The sequence below is a fragment of the Balaenoptera borealis genome, assembly GCF_965194805.1.
Source record: "Balaenoptera borealis genome assembly, chromosome: 8".
NCBI classification, from domain to species: Eukaryota; Metazoa; Chordata; class Mammalia; order Artiodactyla; family Balaenopteridae; genus Balaenoptera; species Balaenoptera borealis.
The window spans coordinates 99466645-99487213 of NC_138865.1; the positions used below are offsets into that span (position 1 = coordinate 99466645).

At 43.2% G+C, this 20569-nt stretch overlaps 1 protein-coding gene across 6 annotated transcripts in view; it reads left to right on the forward strand.

Moving 5' to 3' along the window:
- PALM2AKAP2 (PALM2 and AKAP2 fusion) overlaps positions 1 to 20569 on the forward strand; it is a 508788-nt gene that overhangs the window by 359759 nt on the left and 128460 nt on the right. For all 6 annotated transcript variants that reach the window (XM_082403766.1, XM_082403764.1, XM_082403768.1 and 3 more), the window contains one exon: positions 13668 to 13753. In XM_082403766.1, coding sequence (XP_082259892.1) covers positions 13668 to 13753 — 86 coding nt within the window. The remainder of the gene's footprint in view (positions 1 to 13667; positions 13754 to 20569) is intronic.

The following is a 20569-nucleotide window of genomic DNA, read 5'->3' on the forward strand; positions in this document are numbered from 1 at the left end:
CCACATGCTGTGCAGCCAAAAAACAACAACAACAAAAAATATAACAAAAGAAAAAAAAACCCTGTGAGGTAAAGAGAACTAAGGCTTAGAGTGGTTGCAATAACTTGCCATGGTCATGTGGTTCTCCTGACAGTTCAGTAATAAGTTACTGACCAGCTTTGGCCAAGTCAATTTTTTCAACTGATGGTTTAAATTCAATCTACTTCAAAACAATCTTCTTCGAAAAAAATCTGAAGGACCCACTGTGTAGCACAGGGAACTATATTCAAAATCTTGTAATAACCTGTAATGGAAAATAATCTGAAAAAGAATAACTCTGTGTGTGTGTGTGTGTGTGTGTGTGTGCACTCCCGAGTGTAGCTGAATCACTTTGCTGTATACCTGAAACTAACACAACATTGTAAATCAACTAGACATCAATTTAAAAAAAAAGAATTTGAAATGGGATTAGTTCCCAACTTTTCTCAGCCTCCTCATGAGGGACACTGTGGGAATTAAACCAGATTGGATGGCAAACTCAGATGCCATTAAGGGCCAGACAGGTAACATTAGTGAGTGATGTCAACCCACAAATAAAACAATAGAGAGTGGTGGAGACTGAGGCCTCAGAGCGGGTTAATCTCATGTATAAACGTAGTTATCAATACATAGATCTTGACAGTTGCTACCATGTAGCGTGGTGGCTCCTGGGCCTAGTTTTGCCAAATCTACTCATTTTTTTCAAGAGAAACTAGATATTTGTTTGGATGTTCACGTAAATTATCATGAATTTTAAATCTTGGCAACTAAATCATTTAAAGCAACAACAGAGCCTTTCGGACTCGACAAAGCATGCCTACAAGCTAGAAGGGCCGCCATTTGTAACTTCTGGACTGATGATGACCCTAAGAACCTTTCTGAACTTTCCAGAGGCTTTTCTAAAAATATTCTCCCCTGTATACTTCTACGTGATTCAGGTGGATTTTCTGAATGGCTGAGTGAGCTCCCAGGGGTCACCTGACACCACCACAGCTCCCCACCCCCGCCCCAAGGGAAGGAGAGGAGGCACTGGCAGGGCGCCTAGAACTCAGGGCGGAAATACAACATCCTGGCCGCGCAGCCAGAGGAGGCCCCATACAGTGAGGGAACAGAGTGATGCTGGAAATCACATTGCCCAGAGAAGACCTCCTCCCACACCACCAGCTTCCTGAGGGCCTGGACTGGGTCTTCCCATCTGGGTCTCCCCAGCCCAAGCACCAGTGCCTGGCACAGAGTGGAAATGCAGGGAAGGAGGTCAAGGTAGGGAGGGATGGAACCACAGTTACATTTCTGAAAAATAATAGTGGTGATGATACGGAAGACAGATCTGAGCTGGGAGACCTCTGGAAGCCTGAACTGGTGCAGTGGCAGTGAGGCTGGGGAGGGGGCATCAGGTGGGAAAGCTTGGCAGAGCCCAGCCTCTTCATGTCTCCAAGGGCCACGCTCTCCACTGTGCCTTCGGTCCATGGCACCCTTTTCACAGCCAAGAGAGGGAAAGTCACAGCATGCCAGCTGGGTGATTGACCCTCCAAAGAGCCCAATGACCCTAAATATGTCCATGTCACTACCTGCTGTTTTAATCATTAATAGGTCAATGCATCTCCCTTGCATGGGAACTGGATCCAAGATGGTGGCTTGGATTTTTATTTAATTTTTTTCACTCTCTTGCCAGTTTTATTTATTTATTTTTTAATTTTATTGAAGTATAGTTGATTTACAATGTTGTGTTATTTAATTATTTAATTTTATGTCACACGTTTAGGGGCTAAATATCAAATATCTTTCCAGCCTAGTGAAATCCGGCCGGCAAATCTAATAATTGGGATGCTGTGCATACTATAACAGAATCCTTTACTGGGCTTGGAGGGGGAGCCCCCGAACGGTAATATCTGCAGATTAACTTGAGAGTAAACCAGGCTTTAAGCTGTTAGTTCTCTGACCTCTGAGTAGGGACCCTTGAGTTTGCTGCAAGGAGCATGGTTGCCTAAAAAGGCTTTAATTTCTGAGGTCTGGCTCGGGCAGGCCAAAACAAACCATTTTCAAAATTGGCTTGGGCCTCCAGGGTCTTCTAAAACTCATTTTCCACACAACCGTGATCCTTTTTTGCCCTCATTTTCGTGCATTTGGAATCTGCCTCCCCCTTCATATACAGAAGGATGCTTAAAATGCACCTTGGAGAATCAAGCAGGAGGTGAAACACCTAGTTTCCCATCTACTCTCAGATGCTGTGACCGAGAAAGGCTCTTTTCTTCTTAAAGGGAGGTCCAAGACTCCCGAGCGTACAGCAGATGGTAGCTGAAAAGTTGTTACAGCTTCACACCCAGATACACCCATGATGGGTGTGTGCATGGGTGATGCACTTGTACCTATGTGGGCCTGCAGGTGCGCACACAAGCATGCACACAGGTGTCTGTGTGTGGAAGTGTACATGTGTGTACATAAAAGTGTATGCCTGTAGCGGGCAGGTACGTGTGTATACCTATTGTCTCAATCTCAAGAGGGGTGTTCCTTCTTGCCTTCTAATTATGGGTACCTTAGTGAGCAGAAGTGATTAGCAATAGCCTAATGTAGCGTGAGCTTTATCCACATCCCAAATCTGCTCCTTATTTGTGTGTTCTTGGGCAAATTACTTACTTCTCTAAGCTTCGTTTTTGCTGTCTAGAAAATGAAGATTAAAAATAGGGCCTACTTCATGTGGGGTTTTTGACTGTTGGTGAGACAATATATGTTAAATATAGCACAACGAAGAGCATATAACAAGAACTTAAGAAATGATAGCTGCTATTATTATTGTTGTTGTTGTTGTTGTTACTCCTTCCTACCCCATGCTTACAGGGAGAAAGTCGGCAAACTGTTTTCCAGCCCAGGGTGCTATAAGTTTCCACTTCTCTGCATGCTTGCCTCTGAGAGCACCCAAAGTTTGTCGCAGGGTTTTTGTGGGGTGTCTAAACCCAAGGTGGAGCTCATAGGTACTAGGTGCTTTCATAGTCTTTTTTTTTTTTTAATAATAGTTTTATTTGTAATAACCAAAACGTGAAACAACCCAGATGTCCTTTAATGGGTGAATGATTAAACAAACTGTGGTACGTCTGTACTCTGGAATACTATTCAGCAATAAAAATCAACAAAGTATTGATACACACAGCAACCTGGATGAATCACCAGAGGACCATGCTGAATGAATAAAACCAATTTCAAAGGTTACATAATATATGCTTTCATAGTCTTAATCCTCATCCATCTTTCTAAGGTTCTGCTGCGCAGGTCGGCCTCTGCAGAGCTAGATTGTCGTGGGATCCCACAGGACTGTGCCTTGGAGCTCTTCCTGTGTGAAAGGAGAACTGCCCCATCCTTGCTGCCACAGAGAGGCCCTATAAACCCCTAGTAAGCATTCGCTGAATTGCGCTGGGTTGGGTTCAGTGCCAGCCGTGGCTCTGTATCTCTCCGGGGACCCCCCCACAAAGCCTTTATTTGATCTGCTCTTTGTGAGCTCAGAAACCATCTTGAATGGGAACCTCCAGGAAGAAAACTTCCCCTCAGCAAATCTTGTTTTTTTCAGTACGTCCTCAAGCTTCCTGTCCCCCTATTTCTGAAAACGAAAGAAATACAATCTTTGGGATGGTAGTAAGCTCTTTTGGGTGGCAGTAAATTGTACTGGTTAGGCAGAGAGCCTCTGAAGTCAGAGTGCTTGGATTAAATCTTGGTTCCATCACTTGCTAGTTCAGTTTGAAGTTTTCTAAGCCTCAGTTTTCGTGCTCGCTTCGGCAGCACATATACTGAGCCTCAGTTTTCTCCTCTGTAAAGTGGGGATAATATTGTACCTGCCTCATGTACCTGTATTGTATGAGGATCGAATGAGATGATACCCATGAAGACCTAGTCCTTGATCCATCGTACGTCCTCAGTACAGTTTAGCTGTCGTGATGGGTATTATCGTGGCCATGTTGGTGGGGAGAGCAATGGAGTGGAGAGGACATGGGCACACTGGGCAAGACATTGAGGTTTTATTTTTGTGCATCTTTGAGCTCCCTAAACATCTGCCCTGAGAGGCACCCAAACAAACTTCCCTTATTCAAGGACGTGTAGGTGGGGGAGGGGGTCCAACGGCCTCAGGGTTGAGGAAATGTATTATTTCGAGTTATTTCCAATAACTCGTCCAAATTATGGACTTTTCTTTTTCCCCGATGAGCTCTCCTCAGGAAGAGGAGCCAAGAGAGGGAGAAATGCCCCTGCCACCATTGCTTCTAGAGGCCCCAAGGCCTGGTCTTTACATCTGTCCCAGGGAAGAGAAAGCTGGGGCTCAGAGGCAAGGATGAGCCACCACCTGGAGTGGGGTGAGCTGGGGTGAGGTCACATCCTGCCCTACCCCTCCAAGCGCCTGGGTGGGGCTTCCCATCCAGAGGAAGCAAGTCCCATCAGCTAGTCCTTGGGTGGGGTTTCCCAAAGCCAAGTGTTTAGAGGCAAATCATTGTTCTGAAATTCCGCTAGGTTTTAATGACCACCATGCTGAGAACTCCTCCAAGAACAAAGTGAGATTTTTCAAACCCAAAAGGAGCGAAAGGCGCTTAAAAGGAAGAGAAGTATCTGGCCAAGTCTCAATTCCAAGACTTGAATGAGGAAGAGAGTTTAGATGCAGGGGGACCCAGGCCCTAACCCCTTTCTTTTCATTGTGATCAATGAAATTTTCACAATGGGTCTATCTTTTGTCTGTAAAATGGGGTTGATATAATTTGGGCGCCAGGAAGAACCCTCGTCTACGAAATCAGACAATCTTGTCTCTGTCAGACCCAGCTTAGCAGCTACTTTCTGTGGGCCCTTGACACATGCTTTTGCATCTCAGGCCCTTGGTTTTCTCACTGAAACATGAAAGCCTGGGCTCCAGACTTCCTTGTAGTTCTGTGGCTGTTTCTAGGTCAATGCACCGATGAGGGCTGAGGCAGAGATGTGATGAAGAAGAGAATAGCCAGGATGGGCAAGAAGGTTGGAAGCACCTGAGAATCTCCACCAAGGTGCCAGTAAACCAAAGGTCCACTCCCAGCCACGGTCCCTCCACTGTGTCCTCTGTTCTTGCTTTTAGCCAGGCTATGTAGGGCATCATCTGGGATCTTTTCTCCCCAAGCTGTTTGTGGCTCAGCTCGTCTTAAGATGGTCCATTCCAGCTGCCCAAGCAGCATGACCTTGTGAAGTGGTGAGGAAGGTGACCAGGAAATGGCCATGTGGAGGCTGAGGAGCACTCATCAGATGACAGAGCCTTCTGTCCTGATAAGAAAGAAGCACAGGGCTTCCCTGGTGGCGCAGTGGTTGAGAATCTGCCTGCCAATGCAGGGGACACGGGTTCGAGCCCTGGTCTGGGAAGATCCCACATGCCGCGGAGCAACTGGGCCCGTGAGCCACAATTACTGAGCCTGTGCGTCTGGAGCCTGTGCTCCGCAACAGGAGAGGCTGCGACAGTGAGAGGCCCGCGCACCGCGATGAAGAGTGGCCCCCGCTCGCCGCAACTAGAGAAAGCCCTCGCACAGAAACGAAGACCCAACACAGCCATAAATAAATAAATAAATACATTTACAAAGCTCAGCTCCCTAGCTCCTCTGGGGGCAAATGCTTTAAAAAAAAAAAAAGAAAAGAAAAAAAAAAGAAAGAAGCACAGGCAGCCTCAAGGCCCCTTCCAACTCCAATTCAGTTAGGGAAATATTTAAGGAGCCCCCATGATGTGCCAGCCCTCACTGTGCTGACTGAGGACTGAGTTGGGCATAGGGGTGTTGCCGGTGAAGGGACAGCCCCGTCTTCAAGGTACACAGGGTCTCACCACCCAGATGTTTTATGTCCGGTGACTGCACCTCCAGTGGTTTGATGGCAAGTGTCTAGAGCCACCACCAGGTCTTGCCTGGCTCTGGGGGAAAGGACCAGTCACAGTGTCTGTTTCTTCAGCATCTAGAGTGAATCAGCTCAAAAGTGGGACTCTTACTGTTACCAGCCCAGGCCCTTGGACTCTTTCATCGATAGAAATTGATTAGAGGCCAGATGAGAATCACAGGCAAGGCTTTATTGGGACTCATGCTGCACCAGGGAGTGAAAACAAGAAACAGGTGCCTTTGCTCGCTCCCTGAGAGGAGGTGCTTGGGTCCTTAAATAGGGTAACAACAGGGGCAGGTCCGTGGGTTGGGCAGGAGGCAAGGCTTAGGTGGTCCGCCCACCCCCTTGGTGGTGCTGTGTGCAGGGATCATGCACAGTACCCTGTGTTTGCTCCAGGCACCTCAGAGACGGCTGTTGGTTTGTGGCCTTTATGTATCTTATTGTTCGTAATTGCCCCAACTGCACATGCATGCAGTTATTTTTCGTTGCTTATCATTTCTTTGTATTCTGTTGCTGGAGGAGACATCTGTCCAGGTACAAGCACTCTGGTAAAGGGTCCCAGGTCCCAGCCTGTCTCATTACCAGCGCCTTTGTGTTTCTCTTTTCTCCTTTGAGCACTCTCTGCTCTTACCCAGGCCCCACTCTGAAGCTCCTACCCCTCGAACCTGGCTGCCTCGAACTAACGCTGCTCATTTAACAGCCACTGGGGGAGACTAACCGGGTATCAGGCCCACTCCCTGCCCACAGGTGCTCACAAGCTAGTTGATAAGGGCCCTCTAAGGCAGCACGGACGAGCAAATGCCGTCAGACAGACACACTTACGGGCTTTCCCTGCTCAGGCCCAATAAGCGGGGCTAATGATCAAGGCTGAGTTCACAGCGGAGGGAGGAGGTGGAAACATCACTCTAGGGCTAAGCCACCATCACCCTAAGGAGCTGGCGCTGGAAGGCAGGGCTGAGTCCCGGCATCATCTGTGTATTTAACTTATATGAATTTGACTGTGTATTTCTACCTAAAATAATGAGAGGAAGAGGAAAAATAGAAAATTTAAAACTGTCAGGGATCCTGCCTGCTATTCTGGTCTATGTGCACGTCCTCTTGTGACAGACCCTCCTGGTGCTTGTCTGACAGCCATCAACCCGTCCCCTTTTTTGCCTGCCGAGATCTTGTTTTGTTCCTCTGTTTACCCTCCAGGTGGCCATGTGCTCAGAGAAGGCTGAGACCCTCACCGACCCAGAGGGTAAATCTTGATTAATTAGCTCCAAGCCAATTTTGATAATTCCATTCCCTTTTTCCATGATTGGGTTAGGAATAGACTTATGCTCTGTTTCTGACCAGTGAGACTTTGGGGGTCGGCTTGGGTGTGTGAGGAGAGGGTGCTTTTGTGGAAGACATATTAACTCCTCCCTTCTTGTGCTTCTGGATGTTTCCATGACACATGGAACTACTGTGTCCATCTTGGGACCCCAGAGGAAAGGCAAGAGCATTGCAAAGAGGTCAGACTAAGGCCGTGAGGCCATGGAGCCATTGAATTAACCACCTCTGGTACCAAACTACCTTGGGACTTCTTGTGACATGAGCCAGTCTATCCTCTGTTGTTTAAGCCTTTACTAAATAGGCTTTTGATTACCTTTGGCTAAAAGCACTCTCGATCATACACCCCAGTGGGAGGATGACAAGGGAGGTATTCATCTGCTGTTCCTGCTGTCAGCCTCAGCTCCTTCTATCTCTCATATTCTCAGCATCTTCAAACACAGAGAAATCCTAGTTTCAAGATCTGTATTTTTTTGTACAACATGATCCTTTGTACAAGCCAACAGCATCATCTGGTACTTAACAGGAGAAATGGTCTGTTCCAAAGCTGGAACAAAAGTGGTTCTGTTGGGCTTTCTAAAGTACGGTGCTAATTGGACAGTATGGGAGATTTAAGGAATTTCCAAGGGCAGTTTTTTAATTTTTTTTACATGTATCCATACACACATTTAATTTTAATTTTTATTATTTATTTATTTATTTGTGGCTGTGTTGGGTCTTCGTTGCTGCATGCGGGCTTCTCATTGTGGTGGCTTCTCTTGTTGCGGAGCACTAGGCGCACGGGCTTCAGTAGTTGTGGCTCGTGGGCTCTAGAGCACAGGTTCAGTAGTTACGGCGCATGGGCTTAGTTGCTCTGCGGCATGTGGGATCTTCCCAGACCAGGGCTCAAACCCGTGTCCCCTTTATTGGCAGGCGGATTCTTAACCACTGCCCCACCAGGGAAGTCCCTAATTTTTAAATATAAGTCATCTTGTGTTTATTCTGGTATTTCCAATTCATATACATGGCTTTACTGAACTTTTTCTATATTACATCTGTATCTTTTTCTACACTGAGAATCTTGATTCCCATAAGCACATGATATGACAGAGCTGGAATATCTCAAGGGCAGTTTTGATCATGCAGGTTTGTGCCTTTTGTCTTTAGAACCTAAATCCTTCATGAGATGCAACCGACCTGTGCAATAAGCACTGGGGCACAGTGGAATCAGAGAGTGGCCCCCAAGGAAGTAGAAAGTATGGGCGATTAGAACCTGGTTGAGGAGACGGTATTTAAATGGTAGAATTTATTTAGAAGATAGATACAGATTTGTCCGATGAACTCTCTGTAATGGGAACTGGAGGTTGATGGGGATGGTGGGTCTGGAAGGGCTCCTTCCTTTCTTAAGGCTGGGCTATGTTATGCTGCTGTAATAAACAGCCCCAATCCTTTGGCTTAACATAATAAAGGTTTAGTTCTCATTCATGTTACATGGCCATTGTGGGCTGGCTGTGTCTGTGCTTTGTGTTACCCTCTCGGCTGGGCCTTAGGCCAGTAGAATTGCCACTGTCTAAAACATTGCCATTCACCGTGGTGGAGGGGAAGGGTACTCTGGAGGGTATCTGCATCAGCAGTTAAATGCTCTGGCCGGAAGTGATCAATGCTACTGCTGCCCACACTCATCAGCCAGAGCTAGTCACATGACCTCACCAACTCTAAGAAGGCCAGGAAGTGAAATCCTGTTATGTGTCCACAAGAGGAAGGAACCAGGAGCATTTGGTGAACAGCACTAATGACCACCTCGGCCACCCACTTTGTCCAACGATCTATCTAGAATCTGTGTGGACAGATGGGCTAGAGCAAAGGTCCATTCTCTTGCACATAAGAGTCCATGCTGACTTGTCTTCCTCTCTTTCTTAATCTGCTTTCACCTCGTGACACATGGCGATTCCAGGGGGTCTGGGTACAACTAGCACCCTCCCGTGCAGTTCTACCCTCTCCCTCTAAGCCTTGGACCCTTAATTTTTATTTATGTTTAGTACTAGCCAGGATCAGAACTAAGGCAGTCACCCAGTGTTTCCTGGGATGCCATCAGTTGCTTCCCCACCAAGCCTCCTTAGCTTGCTCGCCCTCTCCACTGTTCAGTCTAGTCCTGTCTCCCTTTGTTCAAACACACAGAACCATTTTGCCTATAGTTTACTCTGCTCAAGACCTCGTGGCTACCTGCTGCCAGCTCAAACCCTCTCCCTGCTGGTCCTCAGGTATGCCCCTGGCTTCTCCAGCCAGGGTTGAGCCCAGCCTCCTTCCTTCTGCTTGAACTGCCCTGTCAACCGCACACATATTATTCCCAACAGAAATCAATAGAGAGAGTGGCCAAGCCAATCAGAGTGTGCCCTGGGAACAGAGACCCAGGGATATGGGCGCCAGGGAGCTGGAAGCTTGGGCAAAGGGACATATTTATCTGACTGTGCAGCTAAGTAAGGAGGTGTATAAAAAGCAACAGTGACAAGTTCATGGTGGATTTGATTTATTCCTGCAAGATCTTTATAAAACTGTCCCTGATGGAGTATTCATAAGCATCCCTCAGCTACAAGTACACGGGTCTCAATTTTTCCACTACAGGGAAATGCAAACTTATTTTCTTCTGGGAGAGAGAAGTTATTTTTTCCTGAAGGTTTGACCCAGTCTTTTAAAAATGTAATTAAAATAGTAGTAGTATTGCTAGGGATTGTAGAAATAATATAAAATATAGTTTCTCAAAAAACTTATAAATAAGAGATTGAGCAAAGGGAGAAGGGGGGATATAAAAGTGGTTATTTGAAAGTACAGTAGGTGGAATATATGTGAAATATATATATTCTGTATTATATATCGAATTATATATATATATGTTGATAAAATCAACATTGAAAGTTGTTGATAAAATCCTAGCACTGAAGGAATCTCAAACAAGCAATCTAAGCTACCCCCCTATCCACGTGTGGTGCAATCACTATTTTGGAAATGGAAGTGGCTTTTTTACATGTTTAAGCATCATTCAATAAAGACATGTCAGTCATCTTGCATCTTCAAGTCTGCAAAATGGGAGGATCTCTTGTACATTGGTTATCAAAGAAAATTGACCTGTAGCCCTATCAGGTGTAGTGTGCGGGTCTAGTACCCTCTCCAAGAGTCTTATTATCATGTCCTTCTCAGACTCCACTTTTGCAGGGAGCTCCCATGTACAGATGACTGCTCTCTTCTCTCTACTCTGAGGTCCAAATGTGGGACCTTATTAATTTCCAGTCAACAACACCAATAGAAGACAATGGTGTAAGACAGATCTTCTCTGAAGGTATGAGAGTAAGGGGAGAATTACATCCTGACACAGCACGATGAATAATTTAAGATTGATTTTTAAAACATCACTGTTCTCAAAAGTCCTTTTTATCACCCCCTGGGAATTTCTTACTGCCAACTCTTGTTCCAGCATTTTTCAGCTACTCTCCTTCTTCTAAATGGACCTGTTCCATTTTTCTTTTCCTTCCACGTTTTCATACTCAAATGGCTCGTAAAGTTGCTTTGTTCTCCAAAAACAGCTTTCTACCTGGAAGGAATTTTGCTTCTCTCTTTTAAAATAACATTTTTCTGCCCTCACAACTTAATATCAGGATTAATAACATTTTTAAGTTGAAATGTTATATCCATTTTCTCTCACTCTTGCCATGAATTCTGAAGTGGTTTCTTGATTGCAGGCTAAAATTCTGAGAATACATATATATTTATGTCTCATAGCTCTTGCTTATGGCTATATATCCTTTCATAAAGATAGTATTGCTTATGAAAGGAATGATTATAGCAGAGAAAAGATTCTTCCCAAAGTGGGATATAATATATATAGAGAGATGGGAATTAATACTTGTAAATGAATTTTATGCAACACAGGGAATTATATTTGCATAGTTAAAAATGAAATACTTTATCCAAAATGATTTTCATCTATGATTTTCATTATAGATTGCATCTATTAGCTATTGTTACAATAATGTTGCTTGACAAATCATCTCCAAACTCAGTCACTTTTATTGTCATGCATATGCAGTTGGGCTAGGGGTTGGCTGATCTACACTTGGCTTAGCTGCAAGGTGTGGATTGGGTCCAAGTCTGCTCCCCATGACTCTCATTTCCTTGCAGGCCAACTGGGACATGTCCTTCTCATGCTATAGCAGAAGTGCAAGAGGGCAAACATCACCACACAAACCCATTTCAAACCTTTGCTTGCATGATATCCACTAAAATCCCATTGGTCAAAGCAAACATCAGTAGGACAGGGAAGACAGTTTCTCCCACAGTGGGAGAGAAGGGGGCTGAATATTTGCTGAACAATAATTCAAATTATTCCATAATTAAATATCATATATTTGTCCATCATGCCCAACATCTGTATGTCTCTGCCAGCCAGATCCAACAGGCACCAACAGTGGCTTAAACCAGGAGGGACTTTAGTTAAATGCAAGATGTGTCTGGGAAATAATCTATTCATGTGGGAGCAAAGATTTATTTCCCAGAAACGTGCATTTAAGACAAAGCCCACAACTTCCCTGAGAGGAAATTGTAGGGCAAGTCATCAAACTTCTCTGACCCAATTTTTACAACCCAGTGAGAGACAATTATTTGCACTTTGCAATAAATTATAGCCCATGGACCTTGAGTAATCCATTGTGCATATTTCCTGTGAAATGAGGCTCTCAAGGATTCAGAATATAAAACAAGGCAATGCAACCAGTGCTAATGTATTAACATTTAATTAATCTCATATTAGTTTATTTAAAGTGTCATGTAATTGCAAACAATTGTTATAGTTTCACCACCCAATTTGTCCAGTTGATCCTTAGAAAAATGCTGAAGTATCACAATCTTTCCTGGACACATCTCTGGTTTCTTGATTTAGCACAGAGGCTGGTAAAGCACGTCTCATGAGCCAAAACAGCCCAGCGCCTGTTTTTGTAAATAAAGTTTTATTGGAACCCAGCTATGTCCATTTGGTTTTTTTTTTTTTTAATTTATTTATTTTATTTATGGCTGTGTTGGGTCTTCGTTTCTGTGCGAGGGCTTTCTCTAATTGTGGCAAGCGGGGGCCACTCTTCATCGCGGTGCGCAGGCCTCTCAATATCGCGGCCTCTCTTGTTGCGGAGCACAGGCTCCAGACGCGCAAGCTGAGTAGTTGTGGTGCACGGGCCTAGTTGCTCCGCGGCATGTGGGATCTTCCCAGACCAGGGCTCGAACCCGTGTCCCCTGCATTGGCAGGCAGATTCTCAACCACTGCACCACCAGGGAAGCCCCTGTCCATTTGTTTTTATGTTATCTTGGCTGCTTTCCTCTATAATGGCAGCTTGAGAAGCTGCAACAGAAGTTGTCTGACCTCAGAGCCTAAAATATTTATTATGTGGCAAACAGGAAAATGTGCCAGTCCTCATTTAACATAATGCTAGACAGTTGAAACTTGGAATTGGGTGATACACACAGGTCTGGCATGAATATTGCCCTCAAGTTACCCTTAGAGAAAATTATTCAAGAAAATCAATAATGTAAATTAATATTACACAGTTTTAGTCTGTTTAAGGAAACAATCTTTTCAATACTTTAAGCTATGAGCGCTCATATCCCAGTAGGCAGTTATTATACCAATTATAAAATTTGTATCTGCTTATTAAAGTGGACCCTGAGAAACTCTGCTAAGTATTACCTTCTTAGCTTTTAAGAAGATGACTTTACTTGCAATATTGATTTTTAAAAATATACTAGTCATACTTCAAACTTTTCACTATTATAGACCATTCCACCTCCATTCACACACATAATTGCATCTAAATTAGTGTAGTTTTACTGTATTATAATCATGGGTATTTCCAAACACCAGCCCCTGATCTCTTTTGTTGAGGTTGGAGAGAGCAAAACCTTGTATCTTGCCAGATGTCCACACTTGGAGCCTGTCTGACAGCTTAAGAAAAAAGGAGCTAACATGCATTAAGACATGGGGAGAAATATATATAGATTTTAAAAGTGAGTGTAAACTCTCAGTTATTTCCAGCAGCTGTGTAGAATCTAGGACAGTGAATAATCTGGGGTCATTTCTATTGGATGTTGAATTAGATTCAGATGTGCAGATTTCTGTGTTATGGGGGTCACTTTAAGCTCCAAATAAGACCTCAGTATGAGGCCTGGATTCTGGAGGAGTTCATTTTAACCTCTTCTCCACTCTGGACTAGGAATAGCACTATTTATAAAATACGGGATTTAGATAATGACTCCAAACTTGGAGATTAGATAAAAACAAGAGGTGTTGACTGACCACACTTCTGAAAGGAAGCTCTCCTGGTAACTGCCAGGCAGTTAAATGATGGATAATCATTGGTTTCCTTTCAAGTCACATGGGCTTGGAAGCTGCGAAACAGTGAAGTATCTCTCTACACCAGCTGAACACACTTGGCTCAAATGGCACCATTTTGATTTTTCTTTTTCAGGAGTTGGGTGGGAGAGTGTGCTGCTAACAGGAGATGAGATAACCTCGAAAGCCACAGACACGTCCAGCGCAGACATGACTGTCAAGGTAAGGCATCCTTTCTCTAGTGTGATTCTCAAAGTGCATCTCTAGAGGAAAGTGAGTGTATGGCAGATTTCTGGGGGCAAAATGAGCACTGCCCCTCACCCCACTGGGGTTCTCTCTCTATTCACTGAAGCCTCAGTGAGCCAACCAGAATAAGATTTGCTGAAATTTGGGATCCGGATCAGGAAGCCACCTGAAAACTAGAATTCAAGACTTGTGATTTCCAATGGACCGGTTGTAGGATCTTCAGTGAATATCTACATGCAGACTGTCTGTAAGTGGTAACCCTGTGGGGACAGTGAAGCAAATATGAAAATTCTGAGCTTAGAAACCCAGGCCCCACTGTGCATTGTGAAGAAAGGTCAGAGAGGCATAAAGTAGCTTTGATCTTGACTCAAGATTTCCACTGATGTCAGCAGGAAGGCAGCACATGGCCCACTCTGCCTGGAATGCTAATGGCCAAAGGTTTACAAAATGAGTCATCTGGAAATCAACTTAATTATCACTGTTCAAATTAAATGCATGAATTAGTAATCATTGCCTAGATTAAGGAATCTGTAGCAAAATATATCAGACATAGCTATTTCCCTTATATTACTGGAATAGACACAAAGGAATGGTCCTCCTCTCTTGGAATTCTGTTTATGTTTCACTTAACAAAGGCTGGGGGTGGGAGGGCTTTCTAACATTTTTGCTTGAATGATTAGAATTTAAATAAATGCCACTTATGGAGTTTTCTTGGAAAAACAAGAAGTAATGTCCTTTTTTATATTGAGATATCACTAGAGAGATTTCACTCCTGGGTTTTTTAGTAGAGGTTGTACAAAAGAATATACAGGATGAATTTATTCAAGCTCTCCTTTGTAATGTGATGGCTGAACTTGTGTTATCTGTATTAAAGATGTTAGAGAAAGCAAAGAAACATACCACAGTGAAATGTATTATAAGATGGGAAAGTAGCATGATTGGTTAAAAGAGTCAACTAATCTAAATAATAATTATCCCGTGCTGCAAGTTTGCTTGTAATTATGTTAGCAGAATTTGCAAGACAATGATATATATTGCAATGATGTATTGGTGTTTTGCTGGCTATTCGTGCAAAGTTTGCAAAGTTTGAGAAATCTTTGGCCATGTTGGAGAGAGAGGGGTGGATGCTGATAGTAGAATTTGATGGATTTTGATGTGCTATTTTGCGATCTGTCATCATTTTAAGAATTAATTTCTGAGATGTGTTGCTAGTGTACCTGCAGAGTTTGTTATATAAAAGCAAATGGTGTATTATGATACAAACAAGTTTTGCCTAAGTCCCATTTTATAAGGTTACTATTTTATCAGTGTGCTCCTCTTTGGCACAGGACCTTGACTAAAGTTGTATTTGGGTCTATTCAATTTCGGTGTCATTCTCAACCTCTCTTTCTGTCTTCTTTTATTGAATACCTGGGAATGTTTTATAAGAACAGAGGATTTTTAGTTCATAAAAACTGAACCCACTCAGAAGAAAGAACACTATATACTTTAAAAAGTTAAGCAAAATACAAATATATTTACTACTCCAATAGATTCCTACAAATATTATTAAGTTACTCTATTAATGCCAGTCTCTTCTCAATAAATGATTTTTGAAACCTCTAGGTGGATGTAATTTAGGGAAACGCTTCTGTTTAGATCTTTTCTGTTAGGTTTCCCAATTATGCAGCAATTATCAATTTTTTTCCTTTGGTACCATGCTATTTCCCACCCCACACTGCTTTATGTATCCATCCTGCCCTGTGTCTATCTTAAAGTATTATTTTTTTCTGTGTCTATAAGTGCCTGATGTTCATAAATTAACTACAGATTCCTCATCATATATTCATGCCTCTACAGCTATTCCTGTTTCTAATAGCTACTTCATATATCCTTGTAATATCAGCTACTCCTGTTTTTTGCCCTGGGAAAACAAAATATTCTGTTAAAACATTAATTATAATAAAACTTGATTCAGGGCTTCCCTGGTGGCGCAGTGGTTGAGAATCTGCCTGCCAATGCAGGGGACACGGGTTCGAGCCCTGGTCTGGGAAGATCCCACGTGCCGCGGAGCAGCTGGGCCCGTGAGCCACAACTACTGAGCCTGCGCGTCTGGAGCCTGTGCTCTGCAACAAGAGAGGCCGCGACAGTGAGAGGCCCGCGCACCGCGATGAAGAGTGGCCCCCGCTTGCCACAATTAGAGAAGCCGTCGCACAGAAATGAAGACCCAACACAGTCATAAATAAATAAATAAACAAATACTTAAAAAAAAAAAAAAAGCCCAATCAATACCCACCTCGCGTTGGCATTCTTTTAAAAAAAAAAAAAAAAAACTTGATTCATTGACATTTACTAAGGGGAATATCAGCAGAAACCACTAAAATACTTTGGTTTCCTCCCTATTACTCTTCTTGAGATAGATGTACCTTTCTTCACGCTTAGAAATTTTCTTTCTGAAAAAGGCACATTTTTTTGTGATGTCAGTTGTCTGAATATGGTTTTGTCTACTATATGTAGCTTTTTAATACCATGTCTTATTTTGAAATGATAGAGTCATGCTTCTAAAAATATACATGACTCAGATGAATGAATTCATTTATAAACGAACTTCTGTCATTCTGAGGAATGTTGAACTAAGAGCATTTATGTTAAAAACACCCTCTAAATACACTGATACAGGTAGGAGTATCATGTAGGCCTGCTCAACAATTTAAAATCACTATGTAGTAGGTTGAATTGTGAATCCTTTCCTTCCCTGCAAAACCATACGTCCAAGTCCTAAACCCTGGTACCTGTGACTATGACCTTATTTGGAGAAGAGGTCTTTGCAGATGTAATTAAGAATCTTGAGGTGAGATCATCCTGGATTAACCATGTAGGACCTAAGTCCAATGACACATGTCCTTATAAGAGACAGAAGAAGAGGTAACACAGAGATGAAGGCCACAAGAAGAGACAGCGGCAGAGGTTGGAGTTCCATATAGCCCAAGCCAAAGAACACCAGAAGCTGGAAGAGGCAAGGAAGTGTTCTTCCCTAGAGACTTCAGAGGAAGCAGTGCCCTGCCAATACCTTGATTTTGGATTTCTGGCCTCTAGAATTATGAGAGAATAAGTTTTTTTTGTTGTAAGCCACCGAGTTTGTGGTAATTTGTTACAGTAGCCCTAGGAAACCAATATGCTCGGATCTACCCAAGAATTATATACCTACAGTGCCAATACCATAGAGGCTGAAAGCCAATATTACACACATCCATCACTATTTTCTTATTTATTATACTATGCTCAGCCTTTACAAGTTGTTTTTACCTGTTCTTGTTTTGAAAGAACTATTAACCTTTTTCAGCCTGAATCACGACTCACTAGAAGAAAAGGGTAGTCATATTTGGGGATAGCTTCTATATTATATTTTAATCTGTTTTGCTGCTTGTCTAGATATTGATTTTTTTTAAAGTATGGATCAATATTTTCTAAAACTTGCCTGACCATGAGAATCGTCTGCAGCAGTATTTAAAAAGAATATAGCTTCCCAGGCTTCTCCTTTCAAAATTCGGATCCAGAAGATCTGGGTTTGAGAATTAGCATTTTTAACAAGTGCTGGTGATTTTTGGGGTCAGTTTGGGAAAATGTTGTCTAGCATACCATTAAAGCAGTAAGGGGTATGGCCACAGGAGCCCTACCGCTGCCCTTGGCTCTCTGGTTGTCCAGCTGGTCTGAGAAAGGACCTGTGGACTCCCTGTTCAAAACCCTTTGGTTCCGTTTCTTTTGCACACCGACTAAGGCTCAGAACTGCAATTTCATTTCTAGCCCCATCTTCCATCATGTCTGTCTCTGGACCTATTTTTGCCCTCTGCACCCAGCCTACTTGTAACCAGAATGATCTTTTAAAAAGGGCAAGCCAGGGCTTCCCTGGTGGCGCAGTGGTTAAGAATCCACCTGACAATGCGGGGGACACGGGTTCAATCCCTGGTCCGGGAAGATCCCACATGCCACGGAGCAACTAAGCCCATGCGCCACAACTACTGAGCCTGCGCTCTAGAGCCCGCGAGCCACAACTACTGAGCCGTGTGCCACAGCTACTGAAACCGCACGCCTAGAGCTTGTGCTCCACAAGAGAAGCCACCGCAATGAGAAGCCCGCGCACCGCAACGAGGAGTAGCCCCTGCTCGCTGCAAAGCAACGAAGACCCAACGCAGCCAAAAATAAATAAATAAATAAATAAATTTATAAGAAAAAGAAAAGAAAGTAGCATAAGAGAGAGGCACAAGAGACAGACCCTCATGTGAGAACACAGGGAGTAAGTAGGTTTGAGGACAGACCAGTGATCCCCCTTAACTGCAGTCTAGACAGAGATTGTCTTAGGCAGGTGCTATGTCTTTTAAAACCCCATGGCTTTTATTCAAGGCTTCCTTCCTCTTCTTCTTCCTTCCTCTCTCTCCCAGCCCAGCTAACCCCTATTTATATTCAAGTCTTTGGCTCAAATATTAGGCCTTTCTGACCAGTATTGTCACGTGCTCTCAAAGGCCCTAGTGCTTCTCCTGCAGAGCCAGGCACGTAAATAACCATCAGCGTCCTTGCATGAGATCCGGTCTCCCCTGCGGGAATGTCGTCTCTGTGAGGACCTGCATCCCAGCTCCTGACCGAGTGTGTAGCCTGTCATGTGCAATTGTCAACTGTTGTTGCATGAACAAATACATGAAGGAAGAAATGAAGACAGTGTCTGTCTAGACTGCAGTTAAGGGGGACCACTGGCCTTTCCTCAAACCTACTTACTCCCTGTGTTCTCACCGGAGGATCTGTCTCTTGCGCCTCTCTTTATGCTTTCTTTTCTTTTTTCTTTCTTTTTTTTGAAATGTAGTTGATTTACAGTGTTGTGTTAGTTTCACGTGTGCAGCAGAGTGATTCGGGTATCTATATCTATATGTTCTTTTTCAGATTCTCTTCCATTATAGGTTATTACAAGATATTGAGTATAGTTCCCTGTGCTATAGGGTAGATCCTGTTGTTTATCTATTCTTTTTTTTTCTGTCATAGAATCTTTATTTTACATGTTTGCATCACAGCAAGAGAATCCATCCCCTACATCACCCTGAAACAAAGTGAATCAGCTATAGCTATACATATACATATATCTGTTTATCTATTCTTATGCTACTTTCCTCCGTGTTTTGTTTTTCACTTGTTAGAACCTCTAAATCACAGTTCTTTTTTTTTTTTAATTATTTATTTATTTATTTATTTATTTATTTATGGCTGTGTTGGGTCTTCGTTTCTGTGCGAGGGCTTTCTCTAGTTGTGGCAAGCGGGGACCACTCTTCATCGCGGTGCGCGGGCCTCTCACTATCGCGGCCTCTCTTGTTGCATGCGGAGCACAGGCTCCAGACGCGCAGGCTCAGTAATTGTGGCTCACGGGCCCAGTTGCTCCGTGGCATGTGGGATCTTCCCAGACCAGGGCTCGAACCCGTGTCCCCTGCATTGGCAGGCAGATTCTCAACCACTGCGCCACCAGGGAAGCCCAAAATCACAGTTCTTTTTTTCACCACTCCTTTTTTTTCTAAACATAATTGCGGTACATAATTTATATAATATAAAGTTCACACATTTAAGTGTACAATAATTTCTAGTAAATTTACCAACCATCACCATAATCCAGTTTAAGAACATTTTCATCACTCCAATAAGATCCCTATTATGTCCTATTAGTTTGTCTCCATTTCACCCCCAATCCCAAGCACTACTTTCTGTCTCTATAGGTTTGCCTGTTACGGACATTTAATGTAAATGGAATCATACAACGTGTGGTCTTTTGTGTCTGGCTTCTTTTGCTTAGCATGGTGTTTTTGAGATCCATCCATGTTGTAGCCTCTATTAGTATTTCATTTCTTTTAATGCTGAGTAGTATTTCATTTCATGGATATACCAGAGTTTTCCTTTGTTTTCTAGTCCATTCACAAGTTGATGGACTTTTAGGTTGTTTCCCCTTTTTGGCTATTCTGAATAATTCTGTTACGAATATTCAGGCACAAGTCTTTGTGTGGACGCATGTTTTCTTTTGTCGTGGATATGAACCTAGGAGTGGAATTGCTGGGTCATGTGGTAAATCTGTGTTTAACTGTTTGAAGAACTGTCAGATTGTTTTCCAAAGTAGCTGCACCATGTTACACTCCCACCAGCAGTGGATGAGGGTTCTGATTTTTCCACATCTTATCAATGCTTGCTGTTGTCTGTGTTTTGATTATAACCATCCTAGTGGGTGTCAAGTGGCATTTCATTGTGCTTTAGATGTGCGTTTCCCTGTTGGCTAGTGATGCTGAGTATCTTTTCATCTGCTTATTGGCCATTTGTATGCAGTTAATTATTCAATGGCTTGGTTTCCTTTATGTGCAAGAGGGTACAGGGTACGTTCTGTTATTCTCTTACTGCAGATGTGTAGTCAATGTTTTCTGAGTGAGGGACCCTCTTCTTGATGATGGGGGAAGGGGGCTCAGTTCACTTTTCCCCTTTAGGATCACTGCCGTCCCCCCACCACTGCCCTGGGTGGGCGTAGGAGTGTCTCATCAATCTCTTTTCTTTCCATTTCTTTCCCTTTCTTTTCTTTCTCTCTCTCTTTTCTGTCTGATTATTTTCCCCTCACATCTCAGCTTTTTTGTTTTTTATCATTGTTATTAACCTATCCGTGTTATATTTTTTATTGTGGTAAAATATACATAACAAAAATCACACTTTTAACCATTTTTAAGTAGCATTATGTCATTCGTATTGTTCTACAGCCATTACCACCATCCATCTCCAGGACTTTTTCATTATCCCAAACTG